Below are 26,998 nucleotides of genomic sequence, written 5' to 3'. Positions count from 1 at the left end.
TTTTATTTACACAAAAGGATACTTATGGGGCTGGGGATGTTGCTCCCTGGTACAGCACTAGCCTGGCATGCACCAGGCCCTGGATTCTAATCCCAGCACTGGAAAATAAAATAAGGAAAGAAAAAGAATATAAAGATACAGAGAAAAAAAAATCATGGTATTTGCAGGGAAAAGGATGGAGTTGGAGAATATTATGCTAAGTGAAGTAAGCCAATCCCCCAAACCAAAGGCCAAATGTTTTCTCTGATATGAGGATGCTGATCCATATGGGGATGGGTAGGGCATGGGAGGAATGAAGGAACTTTAGATAGGGCAAAGGGGATGGAGGGGAAGGGAGGGGGCACAGGGGTAGGAAAAATGGTGGAATGAGATGGACATCATTACCCTAAGCACATGTATGAAGACTTGAATGGTGTGACTCTACTTTCTGTACAACCAGAGACATAAAAAATTGTGCTTTATATGTGTAATATGACTTAAAGTCTATGCTGTCACATATAACAAATTGGAATAAATAAATAATTTTTAAAAAACATGCATACAGAGCTGTCATCATGATAATGTTAGTTACTATTTCAACTTGTAGAATCAACCTAAAAGTAGACAAAACATTTAATTATTGTTAAAACAAAACAAAACAAAAAAACCCTAACTTTACATTTAAAGTGAGGGTCCAGACAAATGTTGGAATGTAGAAGAGGCTGGAAAAATGCAGGAAAAACCAGAGGGTCTTTATGTTCTGTGGGAGATAAGGTTAAGTGCAGGTTTCTCAGTCTGAAACTCCAGGCATGTAGCATGTGGCCCTGACACCCTCCACTTCCACCCCTTCTCTCTTCTCCACAACCATGTTGTGATGAGGAAGGTGGTGGAACGTGTGTCTTATAAGAGAGGAAGGGGCAGCAGGCTGAGGAGACTAACCCAGGGAACTTCAGAGAGGAGGTCTCTTTTGGACTGAGTCTTGACTGACAAGTTGAATAACCATTCAAAACACAGCTAAGATGAAGGCCAGGCCAAAGGTTGTGCAGGGGTCTCCGTGGTGACCAGACATTACACTAGGGGAAGTGACCTGTCCAGCTGGGGCAGAGAGTAAGTAAGTAAGCTTGTACTGTAGATGGCTTTACTTTCCAGCCCAGTGCTTTGGCACTGAATCCTGAAAGCTATAAGGGAACCTTTTGCTAGGTTTTCTGCAGGGAAGGGGTAAGGCCGCGATAACAAATGCAAACAGGGCATGATGGATTCCTTGTGTCATTAGTCTGGGAGTGTAGAAGTAGGGTCGAAGGTGGGATTAAAGTGACACCAAAATTTTTCATTTTGTTTTAAATGTCCAGTTCTAGTCTGAACTAAGGTTTGAAAAGATGGCAAGACAGCCAATAATGGAACTAATTATTCACCTGTGGACAAGGGACAGTAATAGGTCAAATACATAGAGAAGTAAAGGAGTTTTTAAATATGGGAATGAATTAAAGGATCTCCCCCTCCCCCCCCCCCTCGTCCTGGGAATTGAATCCTAGGCCAAGTGCTCTACCACTGAAGTGTATTCTCAGCCCAAGGTTGGAATCTCTGGCCCAGGAAGCTGAGTGCTACAAGACAAAGATAATGCAGGATAAGGGGTACCTTCATGGAAGCACTTATGTTGTTTTTAAACCTTAAAATGGGAAAAAGCTAAAACTGAAAATGATAGGACCATTGTGTCTTCTGTAGCACCTGAGAAACGTTTGCCTATAATAGAATTCACAGCAGTATGAGTTAAAAATAAGTTCAGCAGAAAGCGAATTGGTTGACCTAGTAAACCATCTAAGAGGATGAGCAAATGGGTGCCTCTTTCCCCTCCATCCTCAAGTCCCAAGGTGACTCTTGGTATCCCCATGGGATTGAAGAATGGGGTCCTCATGGTCTTCTTCACTCAACCTCACAAGCCTGAGGCCCTGGGTTTGATCCTCAGCACCACATTAAAAAGAAAGAAAGGAAGGAAAGAAGGAAGGTTGGGAGGGAGGGAGGAAGGAAAAAAATATATATATATGAATGAAGAGGGGTTTATGCCAAACAGTTATTTTAGATTTTTATAGCAAGATTTTGTGGTGAGTTACCCTAATTCTTATCTTAGGAATATGAGATCAACTCAAGACTGAGGTTTGGGCCCCAGTCAGTTTCCTAAATCTCTGCAACCCTGCCCCGTGTCTGCATATTAGTATCACCTGGAGAGCTTTTACAAATACTGATATCTGCTTTCTCCTGAGATATTATCTAATTGCTCTGGTTTGGAGCTGAGGCATTATTTAAAAAAAAAAAATCTGTATAGGCAATCTTAATATCAGTTAAGGTTGAGAACTGTTGGATTAAAGGATTATCTGTTAGAAAATGGTTTATGCTAATCTAAGAGTAAGTTATTGATCACTCCTAGGTGGGAAATGATATTGAGGATTTATCTGGTTGAATTGAAAGTCTGTTCATGGCCCCCTACAGTGGTGCACCCCTGTAAACCTAAGGACTCAAGAGGCTGAGGCAGGAGGATCTCTAGTTCGAGTCCAGCCTGGGCAACTTAGTAAAACTCACATGCCTCAAAATAACAAATACAAGGAACGGGGACTTAGTTCAGTGTTAGGACATTTGCTACATGTGAGAGGCCCTGGTTGGATCCCCAGCACTACCAAAAAAAGTCTGTTTATGCAGAAATGTTTGAACAAATAAATAAATAAAAATATTCACAGAATATTATAATTAGGGGTACCAATGCATTTTTAAATATTTATGTCTGTATATCACACATGATATTGCACATGAATTATTTTGTTAAAGTTATTATGCTACCACAAACTATAATTACAGCTTAGCAATGTTAAATAATATTGAGTTCAATGGACCCTTAAGTGACTCAGATATGCACTTTGTTTTATCAAAGGCAGCATTATTTACATCCGTTTATAATTATAAGGTACTGAAAGAACAAAATGCAGTTTTCTAGGTAAAATTTAGAGTAGGTTAGAAAATATAGAAGGGTTTTGTTGTTGTTGTTGAATGCATTGTCCATTACAGCTAAGATGAGACATATTCACTTAACCGGTAGTGCCAGCTGCTGTTCAACACGGCCAAGATAAACAAGATATCAGTGACCAAGACCAAGTCTCAGTCCTTGAGGATTTTACAGTCCCATGGCAGGAGATGGGCAGTAAATCCATGAGCATAGCGATGAGCCAACAAATTCCTAATGATGTTCAATATAATGACACAGGAGTGAGCAGAGAGGCAGACACTGAAGAGTAGGGGAGGGGCAGTGGTGTGGGTTAGGTGGTCAGGGAAGCCTTTATTCTAGAGGCAACACTTAATGTGACTGTGAATGGGAAGGAGGAACCAAACTGGCCAAGAACTAAGGGAAAAGCATCCTAAGACATGGAACCAATAGGTACAACACACTGAGGCAAGAAGAAATTGATATGTTCAAAGAGCAGGACTGAGGTCTGGAGTGGGCATCACGAGCAGGGCCATCATCAAAAGAGACGTGGGCAGAAGTTTCTATGCTCTAGAGCACAGTTCCCTTTCTCCCCAAACCCCACCTCCTTCCATACTTTGTAATGGGGATTGAACCCTGGCACACTTTACCACTGAGCTACATTCCCCAGTTCCTTTTATTTTATTTTTTATTTTAAGACAGAGTCCCCTTAAATGGCCCAGGCTGCCTTGCAACTTGCAACCTCCTGCCTCAACCTCCAAAATTGCTGGGATTTTAGGTGTGCTCCATCATGCCCAGCTTCAAAGCAGAGTTCTCAACATGAGGTCCTCAAACCGGCATCATCAGCACCACCTAGAACTGTAATAGAAATGCAAAGTCTTAGAACCATACCACAGCCCTACAGAATCAGAAGCTCCAGGGATGGGCCAGCCACATAGGTTTTAACAAGCCCTTCAAAGAAGTTCAGTGTGCACTAAAGTATGAGAACAAATGGGGTAGAACCAGGCCTAGGAGCTTGAATTTTATTCTGAATGCTATCTACAGAAGGCCAATTTCAACAGGGATTGAATCGTCTGATATACATTTTGGAGACAGTTATACTGGTAACTGTATGGAGAATGATTTGTAAGGATGGAAGGTATTAGCTTTCGGTCACTGTAACAAAGTATCTGAAGTAATTAACTTATAAGGAGAAAAGTTTTACTTTGGTTCACTGTTTTGGATATTGCAGTCCAAAATCAGATGGACCCATCACTTTTGGGCCTCTGATGGGGCTGTCAGATGGCAATGATGTGGAGCATATAGCAGAGCAAAGCCCTTCTCCTAGAGGTTGGGAAGCCAAAAAAGAGAGAGCAGGACAGTTCCAGAGTCCCACAGGCCCCTTTGAGGATATACTCCTAATGATGGAAGGGTCTACTACTAAGGCTCTCCTCCAGGAGTCGCCACCATCTCCCACTAGTGCCACCCTGGGGACCAAACCTTTAATCCATGGGCCTTTCAGGGTCATTCAAGGTCCAAACCTTAACAGGGAGCGAACACCAGGACTGGAAGGAAGGTGAACTGGAGTCTTTGTCCTTCCACTTGCTGGCTGGGTCTCTGCAGGCAGTTTATTTGTGAGCTGGGATCTTGCTGTGTTGCCTAGGCCAGACTCAAGCTCATGGGTTTGATTGACCCTCCATCTTCAGTCTTCCGAGCAGTTGGAGCTGCAGGTGTACACTGCCACACCCAGCCCCCAAAATATATCTTTTTTTTTTTTTTAACAGAGCTGGGTATTGAACCCAGGGCCTTGCCCATGCGAGACAAGCTCTCGACATCCCTACCCCTCACAAGCCATTTTCTTAACATTTCTGAACTAGAAAACAGGTGCTGTGAAGGCAGGTGGGTCAGGAGAGCATCTTTTTTTTTTTTTTAACCTATCAATTTTGGTTTTGTACCCACCTGCCTTCTGTTACCCTTCATCCACATTTCTCATCATCACAGCCGTGTGGCTTCTTCCTCATGTGATAAGAAAGCTATGGCCAGGCACCAGGCATTATATCAGTTGGCCTGAAGGAACAAGAGCTGGCGTCAGCCAGGCTTTTATAAAAACACGGAGGCCCATTCCTTCCTCCACATCAGCCCTTGAAATAACAGTGCTGATAATGTTATCTGGGTTCTCATACCCGGAAGCTGAGAGCTCATTGTCATCCAAGCATGAGACCTTTAAGGAAAGCTTTTGTGGTTTAGAAAGTTCCAGAAAGTAAGCAGACTTGAAGACAATAGCCTTTGGTTTAGTCATGACCCTGACATTTACCAGTATGACCTTGAACCAGTCCGTTCACCTGTCTGAGCATCAGTCTCACCTCATATGGGAACAATGCCAAAGGGTCCTTTGAGAAGAGTGAGTCACCCTGCATGTGGAGGCCTCTTCGAAGCGAAGAATCCATCATGGCTGACACCATATCTGTTTTGTGTTCCAGGTGCTCTCCCTGAGTAAATAAAATATTCCACCTGTAAGTTGGGAACACTGTTAGAAACTGTAAAGAGCTTTTGGTAGTCAGCTCTGAGCACTAAGCCTTCTAATAATCATGCTAGTATTTCTGGTACTAAGTGGCTTTTGGCCTCTCCCCACTTTGATTCTCTGCCTTCATTCAGATGAAGTGTTAGTCATTTAACAGAAGTGCACCATCCTGGGTTTTTGCCACACAGGTTCCCGATACCCTTGTGCTCCTGTGTGGGTGAGGTTAGAAGAGCAGTTTAAAATCACAAAGTTTACAGACCCCCGCCCCCCAATCCCTATTCCTCTTAGTGCATGAGCTAAAGAATGAAGAGCCACTTTTGGTGACAAGGAAGGGCTGCTTTGACTGGAGCAATGAGAACGTGCAAGTTGAGTGACAGGTGTGGCAACAAGTGATAAGTCACACAGATGGATGTCCTGTAATTCAAAGGGAGAAATCTTAACATATTGGAATGAGCAGAGATGGTTCCCTATGGAGGGATTAGCAGACCTCGGTCTTGACTGGCTGTATGGTGGAGTTACAGAGAGGCAAAGGGCAATAGTGAGCCTGGGGATGGCCCACCGGGAGCCATAATCTCAAATCAGAACGGAGCCATAAAGATGGAAGTTAACGGAAGGAATGAGCATATGCTAAGAATGAAAAGAGACAAGGGTTTACACAGACTCAGTTGTTAGAAGGGACATCAGTAGAATAGAACTGAGGGACCAAAGGGGAGAGAGGAAGGGAGGGAAAGGGGAAGAACTGGAGAATGAAGTTGACTAGATTGTGCTGCGTGCAGATATGAATACATATCACAATGCACTTCAATTTTTATGTAACTATAATGCACCAATTAAAAAAAATACACAGCTAGGTGGCATGCCTGTAATTCCTATGGCTCGGGAGGCTTATTGTGAGTTCAAAGCCAGCCTCAAGAACTGCGAGGTGCCAAGCAACTCACTGAGACCCTGTCTCTAAATATTAAAGTACAAAATAGGGCTGTAAATGTGACTCAGTGGTTGATGCCCTTGATGAGTTCAATCCCTAGTACCAAACAAGTAAGTAAATAAATAAAAGACCAATAGATTACAGAAAGGGAATCAGGGGAGAGAGGAGGAGAGAGAAAGAGGAAGTACTTCAGATTTAAAATGAAGCAAACTGTTATATGCATTTATGAATATATGTCAAAATGCACCCCACTTTTAATGTGTAATTGAAATGCACAATTTTTTTTTTTAATTTTTTATTGTGGGTTGTTCAAAACATTACAAATTTCTTGACATATCATATTCCACACTTTGATTCAAGTGGGTTATGAACTCCCACCTTCACCCCATACACAGATTGCAGAATCACATCAGTTACACATCCATTGATTTACATATTGCCATACTAGTGTCTGTTGTATTCTGCTGCCTTTCCTATCCTCTACTATCCCCCCTCCCCTCCCCTCCCATCCTCTCTTCTCTCTCTACCCCCTCTACTGTCATTCATTTCTCCCCCTTGTATTATTTTCCCCTTTCCCCTCACTTCCTCTTGTATGTACTTTTGTATAACTCTGAGGGTCTCCTTCCATTTCCATGCATTTTCCCTTCTCTCTCCCTTTCCCTCCCACCTCTCATCCCTGTTTAATGTTAATCTTCTTCTCATGCTCTTCGACCCTACTCTGTTCTTAGTTACTCTCCTTATATCAAAGAAGACATTTGGCATTTGTTTTTTAGGGATTGGCTAGCTTCACTTAGCATAATCTGCTCTAATGCCATCCATTTCCCTGTAAATTCTATGATTTTGTCATTTTTTAATGCAGAGTAATACTCCATTGTGTATAAATGCCACATTTTTTTATCCATTCATCTATTGAAGGGCATCTAGGTTGGTTCCACAGTCTTGCTATTGTGAACTGTGCTGCTATGAACATCGATGTAGCAGTGTCCCTGTAGCATGCTCTTTTTAGGTCTTTAGGGAATAGACCAAGAAGGGGAATAGCTGGGTCAAATGGTGGCTCCATTCCCAGCTTTCCAAGAAATCTCCATACTGAAATGCACAAATTTAATAAAAGAAAAAAAAGGCTCCATGATTGTCAATAATTGCATCAACTTCTGCTACTTAATAAGCCACTCCAAAGCTTATGACTTCAGACAGCAACATTTATGTGGTCCATGATCCTGAGTGTCAGCTTCTGGGCTGGGCTCACTTGGACACACTTGAGGGTTTTCTGGGTCACCTGTCAACTGTCTCACCTCCACAGCACCTACCCAATTTCTCATGGGGCTCGTTCTTTCTTGGGTGCAGCCTATTTCCAGCACATTCTGTAGGTCACAGCAAGTCACAGAGCAATCCAGGCTCAAGCAGTGGGGAAGCACATTCTGCTGCTTGATGGGAAATGGGAAGTCCCATTGCAAGATGTGTGGATGCAGTGAGGTGGCAGGATCACGGCCGTGTTTGCGAGTAGCCTCAGTTCTGTTATGTGCTCCTATGCAATAGGTCAAGTGAAAAAGCACAGAGCAGGTTCAACACAGTTATTCTAGAAAGCACCACATATTGCATATTTTGGGTTTTGCCTACCTGGCAGTCACAACTACCACCCTTTGTCATTAGAGCACAAAGGTGCCTTGGAACATAAGCAATATGTAAGTAAATGAATGGACTCTGTTCCAGTAAAATTGGAGATTTAGAAACAGGTGGCGGACTGGATTGGACCGGCAGGCAGTAGTTCCTTTCATCTGGCTCAGAGGACAAATGATGCTACACAGAAAGGGATAACAAATTAGTTCTGATGATGATGACCGAATAATTTCAGTTTCAATTAATTATTTCTAGTGCTTGTATTATTTGTTCTTATATTTTTGATTTCGTCACCCTCCATTTCTTTTCCTTTACTCAAAGGATTGTTACACGGGCTTTTGCTGCATTAACAGAGTGTTTTTGTGTTTGGTTTCTTTGCTCTTGCTTTTCTCTTTCTTTCCTCTCTGTGGTGTTACCTTGGGTTTGCTTTTCTTCCTTTCTTCACCAAGGTGGAAGGTAATTCTATATCTCGGAAGAGCAGAAGCATCTGACCCATGAAATAGTGTCTGAGTCAGTCTCATGGAAAACTCTTAATACTGAGATCCGCACATCAAGGGCACGAGAAGGACAGCTTGTTTGTGGGAAGACACGAGACGCATCCATTAAGAAACTAATGAAGGAAATCCAGGGTGGCATTAGATGTACAAGGAGCTTGTGCAAACAAAACAAAGCAGGAAGAAAGTGTGTAAACAATGAGTCAACATAATTAAAATAGAAGAACTAACTGAGCAGCTACTTATACCTGTCAACTATAACTGCTGTATAAAGAATTGGGTTAATACTCAGTGGTAAAATTAGAGTGATAGATTCCCCACGGCTTCTTTTCAGCCTACAATGTAGATAAGAAAATGCTTGATATTTGTTGCTTCAAACCATACCTCTGGGTTGTGGGTGAACAGGGTTGTGTCGACCAGCATGTCCTTCTAATTAGGATTGGTGAGTGGGGGCTGCCTTATGGATCTCTAGGCCAACAGTGGAGAGGCCCAGGGATTACTCTGGCTTCATTCTCTTTGCATGGTTTTTGGTTTTTTTGTTTTGTTTTTTTTTTAAATTCTGCTTTTGATGTATGTGGTCTAGCCACTGTTTATGGAAAGTACATTCAAGCATGAACACGTGAAGAGTCAGATGAAATATGCAGCATATTTCAAAGTGAGGAATTCTGAAAACCAATCTCAAGGCATAAAATTGCATTTCTTTAAATCTATGCCACTGCATGTGAGTTGCTGTTGTTTCTAAAAATTATGAGGAATTATTTTTATTCATGTTAGTTTTTTCGGAGTTATTTTTTAGAAAGGTTGCTGTATTAGTCAGGATCCTCTAGACAGAACCAACAGGATTCCTACAAGAAGAGATTTATTGTGAATGATTCCTCATATTACTATGGATGCAGAGAAGTCCCAAGATCTTCTGTCTGTCTGCTCAGGGCCCAAAAAGTCAGGGCTATAGTTCCAGTCCACAGCTGTGTGTGCCAGTCTGAGCCTGAGGGCCTGGAGAACCAGAGCCCAGTGTCTAAGAGCTAGAAAAGATGGCCATTGCCAAAAGTTATGTTTTACCAATTCTCAGGGCATCCCTTACTGCAGTAGAGTTGATACATAAATTAAGTATTACAAGTGCTTTTTAAAAAGTCCTTACACTATAAATATCTATTACTATGATCACTCAGTAGGTGTCAGACTTATGTTTGACAAATGGTATACAATTTTTTTTTTTTTTTTTGGTACTGGGGATTGAAACCAGGAGGACTTTTCCACCAAGCTCCACCCCCATCCCTTTTATTTTATTATTTATTTTGAAACAGGGTTTGCTAAATTACTGAGTCTGGCCTCTTATTTGCAATCCTCTTGCCTTAGCCTCGCAAATCACTGGGATTGTAGTTGTGCAACATTGTGTCCCTCGGCTAGCATTAAGTTACCAAAGCCTTATAGTAACCGCATTGTTCAGTAGACTTTTTTAAACCATCATTTTACAGTCTACAATACTGGGACTAAAAATGGCTCAACAACTTGCTGGAGGTTCCATAAGCCTGTCACAGGCTGGGCAGAACAGTTCCATACCAGCCAGGGGGACACTAGTTCTCTAAGTACAGCCCCAGACCAGTCACATCAGCAGTACCTGAGAACTTCTCAGAAATGCAAATTATCAGAACCTATATGATCAGTAACTCTGGGGCTACAGTCCAGCAATTTGTGTATAAGAGGATTCCCAGGGATTCTGACCATGCATCTCAAATTTAAGAACCATTAGGCAGAGGTCAAGGTAAGGATTATTTGACTTCTTAACTTAGAAGGAAAAAAAAATGAATTCCTTTGAAAGTTCTCTACAACTAGTCTCCCTCAAACAGGCAATGCTGATAAAGAGAGGAGAAACTCTTGGATAGAAGAGACTTCTTTTTCTAGAGTGGATGTATTCGATTCTGTTGGGCCCTTTGTATACCAGGCTCATTGCACCCTCAGGTGTCGTGAGAATTACATGAGATTATTTTCCAGAGTTTCAGAAGAGTAAATTGAAGTTTAGGTCACTTAAGGAATTGTCAGCTAATCAACACAGAGCAAATAGTGGAGTTGGTTTCCAGAACAGAGAACATCCATGCATCACAGAAGGCCTGCAGCAGAGAATGTTTCTGAAGCTATGTATGAATGTGAAAAATTCATAACTGAAAACAGTGTTTCTTGCCGGGTGTGGTGGAGTAAGCCTATAATCCCAGTGGCTCGGGAGGCTGAGGCAGGAGGATTGTGAGTTCAAAGCCAGCCTCAGCAAAAGTGAGACCCTATCTCTAAATAAAATACAGAAAAGGGCTGGGGATGTGGCTCAGTGGACAAGTGCCCCTGAACTAAATTCCTGGTACCCCCAAAATAAAATAAAATAAAAACAATGTTTCTAAAGTTCAATCTTGGAAGCTAGAACCAAGAATCTGTTTAACTCACCATTTGCTTTAACTGTTCTAGACCATAATGTTGACACTACTAAGTTTTTAACACAATCCTTTTAGGGAAATGAGAATGGAAAGAATTTACTTTTTTATAGAATTGTCCCTAAGTGCCCTTAAAGAGCACTAGTACCTCTCCCTGATGATCAATAAAAATCAGCCTATACAGTTAGAAAAGAATTAACCAGGACGTTTTTAGTCTCTAATTGTTTTGAGGGATAAAAAGGTAGGTAAAAATGTACTTTATGAAAAGAACATGGTATTTCCTTTCAGTTGCTAGAAATGGAGTTAAGATGTCCTCAGCTGGAAAGCCCATGTTTTTTAATGCTTAACGTTAGTTTTAATAAAGTATTAAGAAGGACCTGTCCAGGCATGGTGGCTCACACTTGTAATGCCAGCTACTCAGGAGGCTGAGGTGGGAGGATTTTCCTAAGTTTCCTCAGAAACTTAGGAAAACCCTGTGTCAAAATAAAAATGAAAGGACTGGGGATGTAAATCAATGGTACAGTGTCCTCAAGTCAGGGTTCAATCCCAATATTGGAAAAAAAAATCACGCTTTTTAAAACTACTTTCTCTGAAAGCCATAAATAATTAGTACATGCTCTGAAATAGTGCTTTGTCAAATATTCATTGAAATGAGTGGGCAGAGCTGGTATGGATCCTCAGGTATCTAGCCTGACAGCTATGTAGGCGCTTCCTTGCCCTTCTTCTTGGGTATTCTCCTTCCAAGTGCCTAAAAGGGCAAATGATCCTTCTAACTTTAGGAGGATGCAAAAAAAACAGCCTCCTAGTTTTTGAATGTTCAGCCAAGCCAAGTTGCCAGGATGTTGTTTGCAAATAGAGAAAGGCTTTTGTACTATGTGGTATTTAGGGTAAAATCTTTGCCAGCCTTCTTTCCAAAAGCTTAAAATACACCAGATTTGGTGAAGGGCATGGGTTTTGAATTAAACAAAAGTAGGTTCAGTTACGGCTTTGCTACTTAGAGACAGGACCTTTCTTGTTTGGAAAGTGGGAGTTTATAATACTTACCTTGCATTGCCGTTATAAGGAATAAATAAGATGGATGGTTTTTAGAATTTAAGTCAGTTTTCTGTCTTCTGGTTTAAACTTTTAATAGATTCCCACTTAATTGCAAGTAAATTATTATAACCTTTTGGTGACCTCAAGATCTACCACTTTGTTGTTCCATCCAAGTTCCCTAAACCTAGCAGATACAGTGTGACCACAAGACCTTTGCACTTGCTGTTCTCTCTCTGGACTGTGAAGTCTCATGTGTGTGCTCTCTCCCTCACATATCTTCAGTCATTATGGTTCACTTACTCACTTCATTCAGATTCTGCTCAAATATTACTTCCTCCAAGAGATCTTGATCACTCTTCTCATCTGCACACACAGGCTCCTCACTCTTTGGGATATTTTTTTTTATCTTATTCACATTTGTTACTACCCAATATTTATTTATTTGTTGTTCATTGCAAAAATCTCCCTAGAATTATTAGTCCTGAGGGCAGAGAGTCCTGAGAGCAAAGACTTTGTTTTTACTTATTGCTGTATCTCCAAATGGAATTCATTCTTTTTATCACTCAGTACATATTAAATAAGCACCTACTATGATCTGCTAATTCTTTAGCTGCATATCTGAGAGTCAACTTTGTTGCTACTTAAATGTTTCCTAGTTTTCTGTTACTTTTAATTGTTTTCTTAATTTATTCTTTGGTACTGGGGATTGAACACAGGGATGCTTTACCATTGAGCTATGCCCCAGACTTTTATTTTTATTTTCATGTTTTATTTTGAGATACGGTCTCTCTAAGTTACTTAGGGTGGAGATACATTGCTGAGGCTGGCCCCAAAACTCCTGCCTCACCTTCCGGATTTGCTGGGAATACAGTTAAGCGCCACTGCCCTAGGCCTGTTTCTTGGTTTTTAAAGACTTTTAAGGATCCCAAAATGGGTACTGAGGATGTTGTTGAGAGATCTGGAAAAAAGATAAGCAAAAGAGAATCCATGGTGATTTGGGAGCCAAGTTCGCTTCATCTCCCCTTCCAGGGGAACCTGCGGACCTTCGCAGACTCAGCTTCTGGCGGCAGCATCTCCAGGATCCCTTTGCCCTTCAGGGTTCGTGCCAGCTCCGGACAACTGAGCGCACCACAGATCCTAGAGCTGGGCCCTTTTCCCCCAGATGAAGCTCCTGGGGTGGCCTTCTGTGCCCAGCAAGTGCCCGCCTCCATCTGGGGCAGCTGGTGTTGGTGCTCTACTGTATATAGTCTGAGATTCTGGGATCCTTCATCGCCAGTGCCATAGCTTTGAGGCTTACATATCCCAGATGACACATACAAAGGGGTGACCTTAGCATGCAGTTTTCCTGAAGGAAAACGTTTTCCAAAGCTTCCCTGTTTAAATGGGAAGTGCACACATGCAAAGGGAAGTTCCCTGAAAATCACGTGAGATTCCTTTCAGGGACTCTATTCAGCATCCTCACACCTTCTATACCCTGTTCTTCTTAGATCTTCCACTTTAGATGTAAGAGGTAAGTCTTCTATTTTACTGTTTTTTTTTTAATGAGTATAATTCACTACTCTGAAATAACTTGAGTTTTCATTAGAAATGCTTTACAGGAAATAAAAAATCAGCCTCTCATGTTTTGAGCTCATCTCTTAGAGTTTCTTTGTGGGTGGTGGGAGACATATGTGTTTTTAATATCTATTGAAAATATTTATTGTAAATCCTGTTTGTTTGTCCCCTTAGCTCTGAGGAAACTGGTCCTCTTTAATTTGTCTTCTTTTAGTTGCTAAGGAAACCATTTTGACTAAGGTGACAGTTTTCCTGACCAAGAAAGTTAGAGTGACTACCCACCCTCCTGGGAGACATATTTTGTTGACTTTCTTCTTCCTTCTGCAACCAGGAGTAGTTGTTGAATATTTTTAGGAATCCTTTCTTCTGTGTTCTCTGGCCAGAATCAGGGACTGCACTTCAATGTCCTGGGACAGCATGTGAGCATCCAGACTCTACCTGAGAATCCCACATCAGAGATGCCGTTGGGAGAGAGAAGGACAAAGACAGGCAGACACAGAGAGTTTGGTATCTTGCTGGGCATGGTGGTTCCCATCTGTAATCCTAGCTGTTTTGGAGGCTGAGGCAAAAGGATTACAAGTTGGAAAGGCCAGCCTCAGCGAGGCCCTAAACAACTTAGGGAGATCTTGTCTCAAAATAAAAAGTAAAAAGGGCTGGGGATGTGGCTTAGTAATAAAGTGCCCCTGGGTTCAATCCCCAGTACCAAAAAAGAAAAAAAAAAAAGAGTGGACAAAGAATTTGGCATTTCAAACTGGCTGATATTATAAATTAATACCAAAGAGTAGATATCTTTTTCCTGTAGCAAAGGAGAAAAAAAATGGAAATTCATAACTATGGCTGACCACAACGTAAGTAGTAAAATGTAGTTTGGCCCATTTGAGGGGCTGACTCAAAGCCTTCCTTTTTTCCCCAAATTATAGATGAACTGATGGAATTCTCAAGCCAAAGATGATGTTGAAACTTTATGTCTCTGTCTGTTCAGGCTGCTATAACAAAATGCCATGCACTAGATAGCTCTGAACAACAAAGGTTCTTCTCACAGTTCTGGAAGCTGAAAAATCCACATTTGAGGGTACTGGGGAGAATCCCTTCTAAGTACTAGATGCACCTTCCTGTTTTTCCTCAGGTGGTGAAAAGCACCCAGGGGGTCTCGCTGGGGGCTCTTTTAAAAGGGTACTGTTCCCATCCACCTCCCAAAGGCTCTCATCTCCTAATAATACCATCTTAGAGGTTAGGATTTCGGTATTTTAATTTGAGGGGACACAGACATTCAGGCCATAGCATCTTCTTAAGCACCAGCAGGCCAACTTTCAGGTTCTTTTTTAAAATAGAAAATGAAACTCAGGAAAGCTGGCCTGCCTTCCTCTTGTTGCTTTTTAATTACCTCCATCGACTCCTGCAAGCCAGGTCACTTATAAAGTTGAGGATGTTCTTCATTTCTGAGGTGAGGATAAAATGAAAGGAGAGGATTAAATCTCTCCACTTGACACTAGAATAAGTGTCCTGTGTATCTCACAGTCCTTGTTGAAGTGAGCACTTAAAAATGCCTGTGGGTGTTCATGGAGGGAGAGACTTGCATTTCTAAATTTCTATGAGGCTTAGAACAAGAGTTAGATAGTGGTCTCTCACCTTTAAAACTTGCTGAATAGCTGACCTCACTGCCCTCTCCCCACCTGAGCGTGAATTGCCTCCTCAGGGTGGTACTAGGCTGGGGCTGCTCACCAGGAATTCTCTCCCCTGGTCACTGTACCCCATTGGAACCACTCCCTAACAATCTCCTCTCCATTATCAGCCTCCAAGTGGGTGTGATTTAAATGTGTACTTCAGTACAGATCTGTGGTTCCAGCTATCTGATATACCTCGATGTCCTCTTCTGTAAAATGAGAATAACAACAGTACCTCCTTCAGAAGAATGTTGGAAGATAAGGATTTAACATCCTGAGAGTGCTTGGAGCATCACCTGGAACTTAGTAAGCACTGTGTGTGTTGCCTAGTAATAGCAGTAACAGTGCTAGGTACCACAGGTCTTTGAGTCACCTATCAGGAGACTAGAACTATGTCTCCCTGTTGGTTCTGGTGGAGCATCAGTTGCTGGTAGAAGGAGGAACGTCTGTATTAGCAACTTGACCTGTGGGAGCATCTGTCCAAAGAATCAAAGGCCAAAGAGAAAAATGCAAAAACTAAACATTCTCTTATTTTTTTTAAAGAGAGAGAGAGAGAGAGAGAGAGAGAGAGAGAGAAATTTTTTTAATATTTATTTTTTTAGTTTTCGGTGGACATATCTTTGTTTGTATGTGGTGCTGAGGATCTAACCCGGGCCGCACGCATGCCAGGCAAGCGCAGTACCGCTTGAGCCACATCCCCAGCCCCAAAACATTCTCTTATGATGCCTGACAAATTTCTTTTTTTTTTTTTTAAATTTTTTATTGTTGGCTGTTCAAAACATTACATAGTTCTTGATATATCATATTTCACAATTTGATTCAAGTGGGTTATGAGCTCCCATTTTTACCCCATATACAGATTGCAGAATCACATCAGTTGCACATCCATTGATTTACATATTGCCATACTAGTGTCTGTTGTATTCTTCTGCCTTTCCTATCCTCTACTATCCCCCCTCCCCTCCCCTCCCCTCCCCTCCCCTCTTCTCTCTCTGCCCCCTCTACTGACATTCGTTTGTCCCCCTTATATTATTTTTCCCCTTCCCCTCACTTTCTTTACAAAATAATGTCACATAACCAGGGTCTGTGATGGGGGCAGCCAGGGCCACTGTCCTCCTACCCCTCGTTTGGAATGTGAGCTGAGAAGCCCAAGGTCAGTCATCTCATGAGATCCATGAACTAGCTTCACAAAAGGAAAGAATATTCCAGATCCTTCCAAGGCAAGACCATACTCATGAGGGTAAAGACAATAAGGACCCCTGCCTGTTTATTTCAGGAGTCTGTTCTGAAGGCAGAATGTCTCGCTGGAGTCTTTCCTTTAACTTGGAGAAACAAAAATTTCTGATTCTATCCAAAGAAGGAAGTATTTGTGCAGAATCATAAAGGATCTGGTGCATACAGAGCTTAGGGGATTCCTCTGGAATAAAGAGTGGGAAGAAATAGGCCATGTGGCATCTCTAGGACCCTGGACATTTGAGATCTGATAGAAAAGACCATCTCTTGGTTAATTCTAAATCACACTCCATCTCTATTCCCAGACTAAAGGCCATACCCAGAATCCTTCCCTGTTTATGAGATGTCTTTGGGGGATAGTGTGATTTAAATTGGAGGACAATCCCTGTGGCCTCTTCCTAACTCAGACTTCTCTTGTTTCCCTCCAACCTTAACAGTCTCTTTTGTCTTTTCCCAGTCAGTTCTTTTTGTTGTCGTTGTTTGTACCAGGGATTGAACCCAGGGGCTGAGCCATATCCCCAGCCCCTTTTATTTTGAACCTGGGTCTCGCCAAGTTGCATAGGATGTCACTAAATTGCTGAGGCTGGCCTCCAACTTGAGATCCTCCTTCCTCAGCCTCTGAGTCATTGGGATTACAAGCGTGGGCCACTGTGTCCAGCTCTCCTCCCAGGTCTTACCAAACCAGGAAACATGGAAGGTGAGCCCAGCCCCGTGTGCACACAATGGTTCAGTCTACCTAGGCAGTGTTCATTTCATGACCATCTCACGTCTGTTGGTGACAGGTGAAGGGGGCAGAAGAAAATGTCATGGGCTTCAGAGTTGGAGAAATCAGATCAAAACCCAGTTAGGCGGGCTGGGGATGTGGCTCAAGCTGTAGCGCACTCGCCTGGCATGCGTGCGGCCCAGGTTTGATCCTCAGCACCATATACAAACAAAGATGTTGTGTCCGCTGAAAAACTAAATATATATAAATTCTCTCTCCCTCTCTCTCTCTCTCTCTCTTTAAATAAAAACAAAAACAAAACAAAACAAAAAAAAACCCAGTTAGGCGTGCACCAACTATGACTTTGAAGACTGACTCTCCTTCAAATGTTTTATCCACTTCCCTCTAAAGCTGCATTGTCTAATAAGGCAATTACTAACCATATGTAGCTATTGAAATAAAAATTAATTAAAGTTAAAAATGCTGCCCCTGTATTGTGCAATCCATGTAACAAGTGCCTCAGAGGCCCATGTGACTCAAGGTAAACATGCTTGGCAGTGCCCATCTGATAAGTACCCTTTATCACAGAAAATCTGTTGGGACAGTGAGATCTAGTCTAAATCCTTACAGAATGCTCATGAGTTCTGGGTGAGATGGTATTTGTGGAATGCCTAGTATGACAGCCCTAAATTCAATGGTAACTGTTTTCTTCGAATTGCGATCATTCATGGATTGGACATTTTCCTTGTCGCACGTATTTAGACCTTCTCAACTTTAATTCTTTGAGCATTCCTTAAGGTTAGTATCAGTTATCCCAATATTCAGATTGGAAGAGTGAAATTCATCAAGGTTAATCAGCATGATTGCTGAGCTTCTCCCACAGGTGCTGGTGAGGAGTCAAGCATTCAGGAACCATTAGCTACAGGGCTGGGCCCCCGACTCATTTAGGAGCCTCACCTCCTGAGAAGGTGCTCTTTCTCGGAAAGCACAAGATTTATGATGGAGTGTAAAAAGCCTCCCTCCATTTCCTTCCTGTGTCCTAAACTACCTGTGTCATCCCCACACGCAGAAGACTAGCCCCTAAACAAGCAAGGTTTAACCAGAGTGTAGGTAAAGCTTTGATTGGCAGTCCAAAATAGCTCTCCCTGGCTGGCAATAAGACTTGACTGTATCCTATTCACTGATGCAAGCATCATTTCTAAATATATAGACATTTGCAATTAACTTGGATAATGATGGTGAGAGAGAGGTCAAGAGATAAAAGGTGAGACATAATCAGAGGTCACAATTAAAATAAAATCAAGGACCTATTATCAGTATCTCCCACATGAATACCTTTCCTCCTCTTCCATCAGAGCATTCAGCCTGTTTAGTTCTCTGCCATTTCCTTATAAGAAGAAAGGGGACTTCACTTTATTTAACAGAATAAGTTTTAAAATGCAAAGACAAAATAGTTTCAATCTAAATCAATTTGAAGGGAAGGGAATGGGAAAGACAGGAAAATGAATCGGACATAACTTTCCTATGAATAAACAACCAGTGTAACTCCACATCATGTACAACCACAAGAATGGGAAGTTATACTCCATGTGTAATATGTCAAAATGCATTCTGCTGTCATGGATACCTAAAAAGAACAAATAAAAAATTTTAAAAAATAAATCAATTTGAAAGTAACTTGAATCTTTGAGAGGAAGGCTGTAATGTTGAGTGATGTACAAACAGTGTGGACCAGGAAAATCTACTTAAAATAAACCCATAAAAAACTTAAATACGCACTTCTTCCTTGATGAGATGGGGAGGTGCCTGTTGGCCTGTAGGGGCACACCTCCTCAGATCCCTGTCTGACAATAGTAATTCCAGCCAAAGTGATGCTTCTGGTCTTTCTCAAACAAGATACCACCACTTGCTCAGTATTTTCGAAAGGAGTTCCTGGCCCTTTCTAGTCCTCGTCCTATGGCTCGAAGAAAGAGTTGAACTGGGTAAAGTAATAAGCCCTTGAGCTCTGAGGGTGACTATGAGGAATTTTAACTGAACCTTATGAGAACTGAAACTTTAGGGTCTCTGGTAGAAGTCCTATTATCGTTTATTTCCTTACCAGAAAGTTCTGTTACCATTTGTTAACTGAAAAACAGAGTTGCAGAGGAGAAGGAGCCTAGCTTCCTTTGAAGAGATCTCCCAATCTGGAAGAGATGTTCCTGAGGATGAGATTTAGGATATTACTGCTTTAGTCAGTTCAGGAAACCACCTCCCATGTTCTCTGGTCAGGATGTGTCTATATCAAGTTTAAAACTGTTGTTAGGGAAAAAGAATAGATATCTGTGCTTTTACTAACCTTAGGGTCAGGTTCCATTCATTTGTGGAAAGAAACATATATAGGTTGGTTTCTGGTCCCATTCAAGTGGTTGACATACCTCCTTCAGATTTGCTCTCTGATTTTTCATGGTCAATTTGAACATGTTTGGGCTGGAAACCTTTCAGCTACAGTGGATGAGCTTATTGTGGGATTTCCTGCATCCCTGTCTTTAATGTCAGTTGGGGCTTCTTGGTGAGGTTTCCCTGGAGAATTTTTGTTCTGGCCATTGTTGTCCCTAATCACTGATAAGTTTTTGTCTTATAAACTAGATAGACAACTAGTGAATATCCTTCAGTCTTTTGTTGAATGATTTAGTAGGAAAGAAAAAAATAACAACAACTGATGTGTGTTGGGTGATAAAAAAAAAAAAAACAACCCAAAGTCCTTATGTAAGAAGAAGACTGAACTCGGAGCAGAAATGGGGGAGTTGACTTCTGATACAAGAAACATACTTCATTAGGAGGGAAGAAGGGGAGGTTTCCAAATGATGGCTTCTCCTTACTCAGTGAAGCACTGTAATTGGTGAAGAGTGATCAAGTTTCAAAAATAAGCAGTGGACTAGTCCTCTCAGAATGAGGAAACTATTTCTGTGTTTTAATTTTGTCATACTGGAGATCAGACCAGGGTCTCCTGCATGTTGAGTAAGCGCTCTACCACTGAGTTGCATCCCCAGCCCCAAGAATGGTGAAATCTATTTTTTAAAAAAATCTATAAGATTGAAAGTGACTGTTGATTATCTGAGATTTATAGTCTTGAATTTAACTAAAACCAGACAAATTCGTTTTGTGATTTTCTTCATCAAGTTTAATGGTACAACATGGCTAGGGTGGACTTGGTTTCAGAGTTGAAAGCATCTATGAAGGAGTGATTTAATACTGGGCCATGGAAATTAGCTGGACAAAGATGGAAGTAAAGGAGAAGGAATCAGGTGGATCCTGAGAGATTGACAGGGAGAATGAACAAGAGGTTGTAAGAGAAGTAAACACAGGAGACGAGAGCACTAGAACTAGGGGATGAGAAATATGAGCAGTGGTCCAAGAGTGGGATGCTTCGAATTGACATTTCCAGGTGATAATGGTGATGAGCTCTGAATAACTTAGAGGATGTCTATGGCCATACCACCCTGAATGCACCCGATCTCGTCTGGATAACTTAGAGGAAGAGAAAGAAAAAAATTCATTATGCTTGTGGAGGAAATGGAAGTCCAGCTCCAAAATAAGTGAGGAAACCTTTCTTTATGGCATCTATGCTATGGATCATCTCAAATCCTCACCTGGAATTAAGTGATAGGGGCCACATGAATAATATCACCAGTGGATTCGTTGTGGGTCTACTCTCTAAGGGCCATATTAGAAAATGAACCCTGCCCACCCAAATTCCTTGTTACTCTGAGGATATTGCTTGGGAAGTATTTTAAAATGTACTAATGTTCATGTCTTGATTAGTAACAGATAGGACTCCCATGACCTTCTAGGTGGAGACATTTTTCTACAGTATGCAAGATCCTTCCCATGACCTAGCTCTTAGTTATATGTCCCATCTCATCTCTTGCCACTTGCCTCACTACTCCATACTCCCCAGAAGTTCCTCTCGAGCATCAGTTCAAGACTGTGTACCTTTACAAATGCTGTTCTCTGTCTGGCATGAAGTCCCATCTAAAAGTATGAACATCTAGGTTAAATCCCTTGAAAAATGCCACTTTGTACCAGGTGCAGTGTGGCACACCTGTAATCCCAGAGGCTCAGGAGACTGAGGCAGGAGGATTGCGATTTCAAAACCAGACTCAGCAAAAGTGAGGCACTAAGCAACTCAGTGAGACCCTGTTTCTAAATAAAATACAAAGGAGGGCTGGGGATGTGGCTTAGTGGTTGAGTGCTCCTGAGTTCAATCCCCTGTACCCAAAAAGAAAAACAAAATGCCATTTGGACAAAAGACAAAAAAATTTGTCTCACATTGGCAATTCCATATTGTTAGTAATTTGCTACAACAGTTGCAGTTTCAAACCATACATTATTGCTAACAGCTGCCACTTGATGAGAGGTAACTCTGTGCTGTGTTCTTGACATTCCCTGTGTCTTAATTCCCACAACAAACCAAAAAGTTACATGTAAATGCTTCCATTTATTAGACAAGGCTTCTGAGACTTAGAAAGGCTTTTCTAGTAGAAGCCAATTAAAAAAAAAAAAAAAAAACTGGTGGAACTGAGTACTGACTCCAAAAGCAGAAGTCATGCAATGAATGCCCTTGTCTTTATCAAATTTAATGCTGTATCTGCAATATCCAATACATACGTGAAAGGGAGATGAACTACAGCTGGTAATTCTTCATCTGCCAGTCAACTATCCTATCAATTCCAAGATTAGCTCTGTTCAGAGCCCCCAGGTCTCTAAATTCTACCACCCCATGGTGGCCGAGTATCTCCACGTTGCATTTGCCTTGGTGAATGTTCCCATTTCCCTGGAATTGAGAAAAACAAATTTTAATGGGTGAAACTAAGATTCTTCGATGCCCCTAAAATCTTAATCCTATAATTGTTACATACCTGTTTTAAGTCATTGCCTTGATCCATATTTGCCAGACAGGTTCCTAATTGCTGATGTGGCATTGAGAGGGGAAAACAAGTTCTTTAGATCCTGAAAGGAACATAGGCTTGTGGAAGCAAGCGGGCCAAGTTGTGGTGTAGTGCAAACAGGGGGCAAAGGCCATCTTGGTTCATTTGCTAAACACTCTTTTTCTTTCATGGACATAGAATTTTCCTGGCATTACAGTGGTGCTCTCTTGCTCAAGCCTGGGAATCTGTTGGCAAGTACAGTGCAGTGCAGTTGCTCTGATGTCCTAGGTTTGGCTGATATTCTTTCTTGATTAAATTTTTATTCTGTAGTATTTCACTGAGTTTCTGATGTCAGAGTCCACGTCAGAGGTTCTCAAACTTGAGTGCACATTAGAATCACCTGGAGGACTTGTTATAACACAGATCCATCACTGTGACTGAGGTTTGACATCATGTGAGATACAGGCAACAATTTCTCTTGCACAGAGGGAGACCAGGGGCTAAATGTGATTGTCCTCCTTCTGACCAAAAGCTCCTCTTCCAAGACCTTAGGAAAACTTCCTTCTGCAGGGACCTTCAGGACATGAGTGTCATTTATTTTCAAGCCTGCTCTAGAAAGGAAGATGCTCTATTAAATTGATCAGCCTTACAATATAAAACAAACAAAAAAGAATGCAAGGAATTTACAAAATGAAACATAATAAGATAAGAAATATGATTATTAGAATCAGGATGCAAGAGGGTGATTTCTCATTTTCCTTTGTTTAGAGGCTCAAAGATATTTGCATTTTTATTAGATTCAAAATGGTGTGAGTCATGAAAATCAACACATTTCTCTCTAACAGGAATCATTCGTCTTTGAACCCAACTGCCTCTTCAAAGTGGATGAATTTGGCTTCTTTCTGACTTGGAAAAGTGAAGGCAAGGTATGGCACCAAAACAGCAAGTGTTTCTTTCTGCTTTCTGACTCAAGCCACTTCATTTCTCAACAGGTAGAACAAGTGCCTCTTGAGGGCATAGACCCCGGCACCTGATCATTCATTTCAGCTTTTTAAAAACATGCTTACATGTGCCAGGTATTGGAGATACAGTGGGGATCAAGGACATTATCCTAATTCTCACATATTCTAGTGTAAGAATAGTCCGGAATTTAAAAAATAAGAGTTACAAGTGAGTGAGTGCTGTGAAAGAGAAGCTTAGCTAGTTATAGAATCTTACAACTAGTGATCTGATTTAATCTTGGGAGTTCAGAAAATTTCCCAGACCAAAAAAAAAAAAAAAAAAAAGTTCAAGCTGAAATCTAAAGTGGTTTCTTGCAAACACTGAAAGGGTGCTCATCTCCTTGTACCCTGGACTTAATTTGTTGCATGACACAGTGTACACACATAATGAACATTTAAGCCAAATGTAAGAAAAGGAGAATTGGAGTTACATAAACGTTTTATTCCCACTTAATATTTTGTGTGCCAATATATTTAATGATATTATAGAATTTACTAGCCACATTATGTGTATAAAAGGAATGGCATTTTATAAACATATTATGAATAATTTTCTTATGTTGTATTTGTATAAATAGTTGCGATATAAAGTTTGGGGGCTTGGGATGTAGCTCAGTGGTAGAGCACTTGCCTATTTTGCATGAAGCTCTTAGTTCAATCCCTTGCAAAAAAGAAAGAAGAAAGAAAGAAGGAAGGAAGGAAGGAAGGAAGGAAGGCTGGCTAATGATTACTTCTGATCATTAGCAACAATCATCATTGTTTTCACCTTATTCTGATCAGCAGTGACTTTGTTGTCAAAAATGTTGGCTGAGTAGCTTGTACCATTGGTCAGGCAAAATTGAAGCACACTGCTGGCTTGTATTCTCTCTCTTCAGGAAGGACAAGTGCTGGAATGTTCCCTCATCAACAGTATTCGGCTGGGAGCCATACCAAAGGTACCTGTGATTGGTGTTTGTCATTCTACTAATAGATTTGCATAGCTTATCAATGTTCTCCAGGTCCTGTTTAACTTGTTACTGCCCCAAAGTCACCAGCTGGGAGTGAAGAATGGACACAGTTTAGAAATCTTCCTATCTATAACTGTTGGATAATTTGGATTTCATTGTCTTTAATTATATAGATTGATGTGGTTAACCCTTGAAAATTAAGACTTTTGCGTGATACAGCAGCAAAGAAACAGTTCTCTTAACTCAGAAATTAACTCCTCCCCCTTTTTTAGAAAGCAGTGATTCCCTTTTCATCTGAAGTTGATGTGCAAGTTTAAATGGCTCTGGTAGTTCTGTGTTTGAGCACCTGTGCACACAGACATTGGCTCATCTAGAAGTCTGTCTCTGAGACTCTGAGAGGGAAATAAATAAATAAATAAACAAATAGCACATAAATCACTCTTCTTCACAGTGATTGATTTTTTTGAATAAGAAGCAATTTGTATAGTGGTGCTTGCGATTTAAAAGATGTTTCTTCTTAGAACATTCTAGCACAGTATTTATTCCCCATTCCATAATAGCTCTGCAGGTTGTGAGTCGTTCAAAACAAAGTTACATTCTTTACTTTGTTTTTTATTTTTTTTTTAAATCTGTCTTCTTTTATGTTAGTTAAATTTTCTGTGTGACCATATGTTGGCATTTCTTCCTGAGTTCTTTCAGAGAACAAAGGCCCTGTTTTATTTAAGAATGAGGGTAAACGTTCACAGCTTTCATGCCAATTGAGGATGCCATGGCTTGTAGAAATGAAAATATTCACTCTGGATCCAGGCTACTTGAAAGATTTAGTCTCATTTGGGGGAATAACCTGTGTTAGCTGGCTGTGGCAATGGCATATCGGTTCATGGGTCATGTACGTGACTGTTCTCTAGTGAGAGCCTCCTTGTCAACTTGTGAACAAAAGTGAACCCCAGTCACAGCCTTCTCTATCTCAGAGAAAAAAAAAAGCTAAACAAAACCCCTCACATCTACTTTTCTAAACCAAAAAATTTATAACATCTCTCTTATTAAAGGATTTCAAATAATATGTAGTGTTAGAAATTTTACCTCTACAGGTTCAGAATAATCCTAGGTAACCAGGTATGTTAGTTAAATGGGAAAAAGCAACCACAACATTTGCCCTTCTGGATATTTTTACCTCTAATATATTTTATTTTGGGCAAGTTTTCTACAATATTTCCAACAGATTTTTTTTTTCCTATTTGTATACCTCTTTGCAGGATCCCAAAATCCTGGCTGCCCTGGAAGCTGTTGGAAAATCAGAAAATGATCTGGAAGGGCGGATAGTTTGCGTGTGCAGTGGCACAGATCTTGTGAACATTAGTTTCACGTACATGGTGGCTGAAAACCCAGAAGTAACGAAGGTAGACTCAAATAGCTTCCCAATATGTGTGTATGTTATGTGTATGACCTTTTATGTATAGTATAATTGTAATATGTATTTCAAATTGTGTTATCACTTAAATTTCTAAAAATTTTCATTGATTTGCTGGCATGTTCACGTAGAAAACCAGCAAACACAATACCCTCTTAACATGCCACTTATATAGGCCAATAACCCAAATACCTACCATAATGTGTTGCAGGAAAAACTAGCCCAGGACTTTTCAAACTTGAATGTTGCACAATTTGAGATCTGGGAACTGATTAAAATGCAAATTTTGATTCAATAGGTCTGAGGAAGGGACAAGAATCTCCTTTTCTGACAAGCTCCATGTGATATGGATGCTACTGGTATGAGGCCAGTTTGAATACAATGGGTCTAATCTGTACTGTCCAGTAGAAATACAATGTGAGCCACATGTATAATGTGAAGTTTTTCTGTAGCCACATTTAAAAAATAAAAAGAGGGCTAGGGGTGTAGCTCAGTGGTGGAGCATGTGCTTTGCATATACAAGTTCCTCAGTTCAATTCCCAGCACTAAAAAATTAAAAATTTAAAAGATAACAAGTAAGGGCTTGGGGTGTGGCTCCATAATAGAGTGCTTGCCTAGCATGTGGGAAGCCCTTGGTTCAATTTTCAGCACTGCAGGAGGGGAAAGCAGATCGAGACAGACACAGGTGAAATTAATTTCAATAGAGTATTTTATTTAACCTAGCATACCCAAAATAGTGTCATTTTAACATGCTATCAATATAAAATTTATTAGTGACATATTTTACATTCTTTTCTTAATGCTAAGTCTTTGAAATCTGTTGTGTATTTTCAATTCAGACCTGTACATTTCAAGTGCTCAATAGCTATATATGGCTAGTGGCTGCCATATTGGATAGTGCAAAGCTAGATGGTTAAGAAATGCAAACTCCTGAAACCAGGTGTTGGGGGGCAAGAGACTGATGTGGTTGGATCTCTTGAGCCCAGGCATTTGGGACCCCCATTTGAGATGGGGACCTCAGAAAACAATATAAGAAAATAAACCCAAGCCTCCCTCCTCAGTATTGTTAAAGGATGGAGTTAAGATGCATATTTTAATATGTACATGACATACCATTGCTATAGTGAGCTACTCTCAAAGAGACTTTGGCCCAAGAAATAGAATGCTTCAAATTTAAATCTTGTTTCTGCAAATCACTTCTTTTTAGGAAGATTTTATATCTGAACAGAGTGCCCATTGTCTCTCTGAATGAGAAGACTGAGCCTTAACTTTTCCCTTGCAGAGACCTGCATTTGGGAGAAAGGGAAACATTTTCTTTTCCCATTGATCTTACAAACAGAAACTAAGTGTAGGGTTTAATGAAAAGAGCATCATCAGAAATACTGAATTTTAGAGATAGAAGGAAATGGTCAGGAAAGATCAGTTGAGGAAACAGGTTAATAATATAACCATGGACTTGTAGCAGAATTAAGCTTTTCTGAGTCCTAGATCATAAGGTCTATTTTATTCAGTTGCAAAATATGGTTCTCTTTCCAGCATCATTGACCTCACCTGGTCCCTCATTACACACCAGAGTTTCAGGCCTACCCAGATGCATTGATCCAGAACCTTTTCTTTTAATAAGACCTTCCAGATGATTCATG

At 40.8% G+C, this 26,998-nt stretch overlaps 1 protein-coding gene across 10 annotated transcripts in view; it reads left to right on the top strand.

Moving 5' to 3' along the window:
- Positions 1-26,998, top strand: part of Plcb4 (phospholipase C beta 4) — a 381,354-nt gene that overhangs the window by 229,783 nt on the left and 124,573 nt on the right. For all 10 annotated transcript variants that reach the window (XM_058575386.1, XM_058575387.1, XM_046433511.2 and 7 more), the window contains 3 exons: positions 22,842-22,922; positions 23,873-23,932; positions 25,201-25,344. In XM_058575386.1, the coding sequence (XP_058431369.1) occupies positions 22,842-22,922; positions 23,873-23,932; positions 25,201-25,344 (285 nt within the window). The remainder of the gene's footprint in view (positions 1-22,841; positions 22,923-23,872; positions 23,933-25,200; positions 25,345-26,998) is intronic.

Source organism: Marmota monax, unplaced genomic scaffold (assembly GCF_021218885.2).
Source record: "Marmota monax isolate L192 unplaced genomic scaffold, Marmota_monax_Labrador192_F-V1.1 WCK01_AAM20220418_F8-fsc00014, whole genome shotgun sequence".
Classification (NCBI taxonomy): Eukaryota; Metazoa; Chordata; class Mammalia; order Rodentia; family Sciuridae; genus Marmota; species Marmota monax.
The sequence above is the reverse complement of the archived record's forward strand: the minus strand, read 5'-3'. Positions and strand labels throughout refer to the sequence as shown.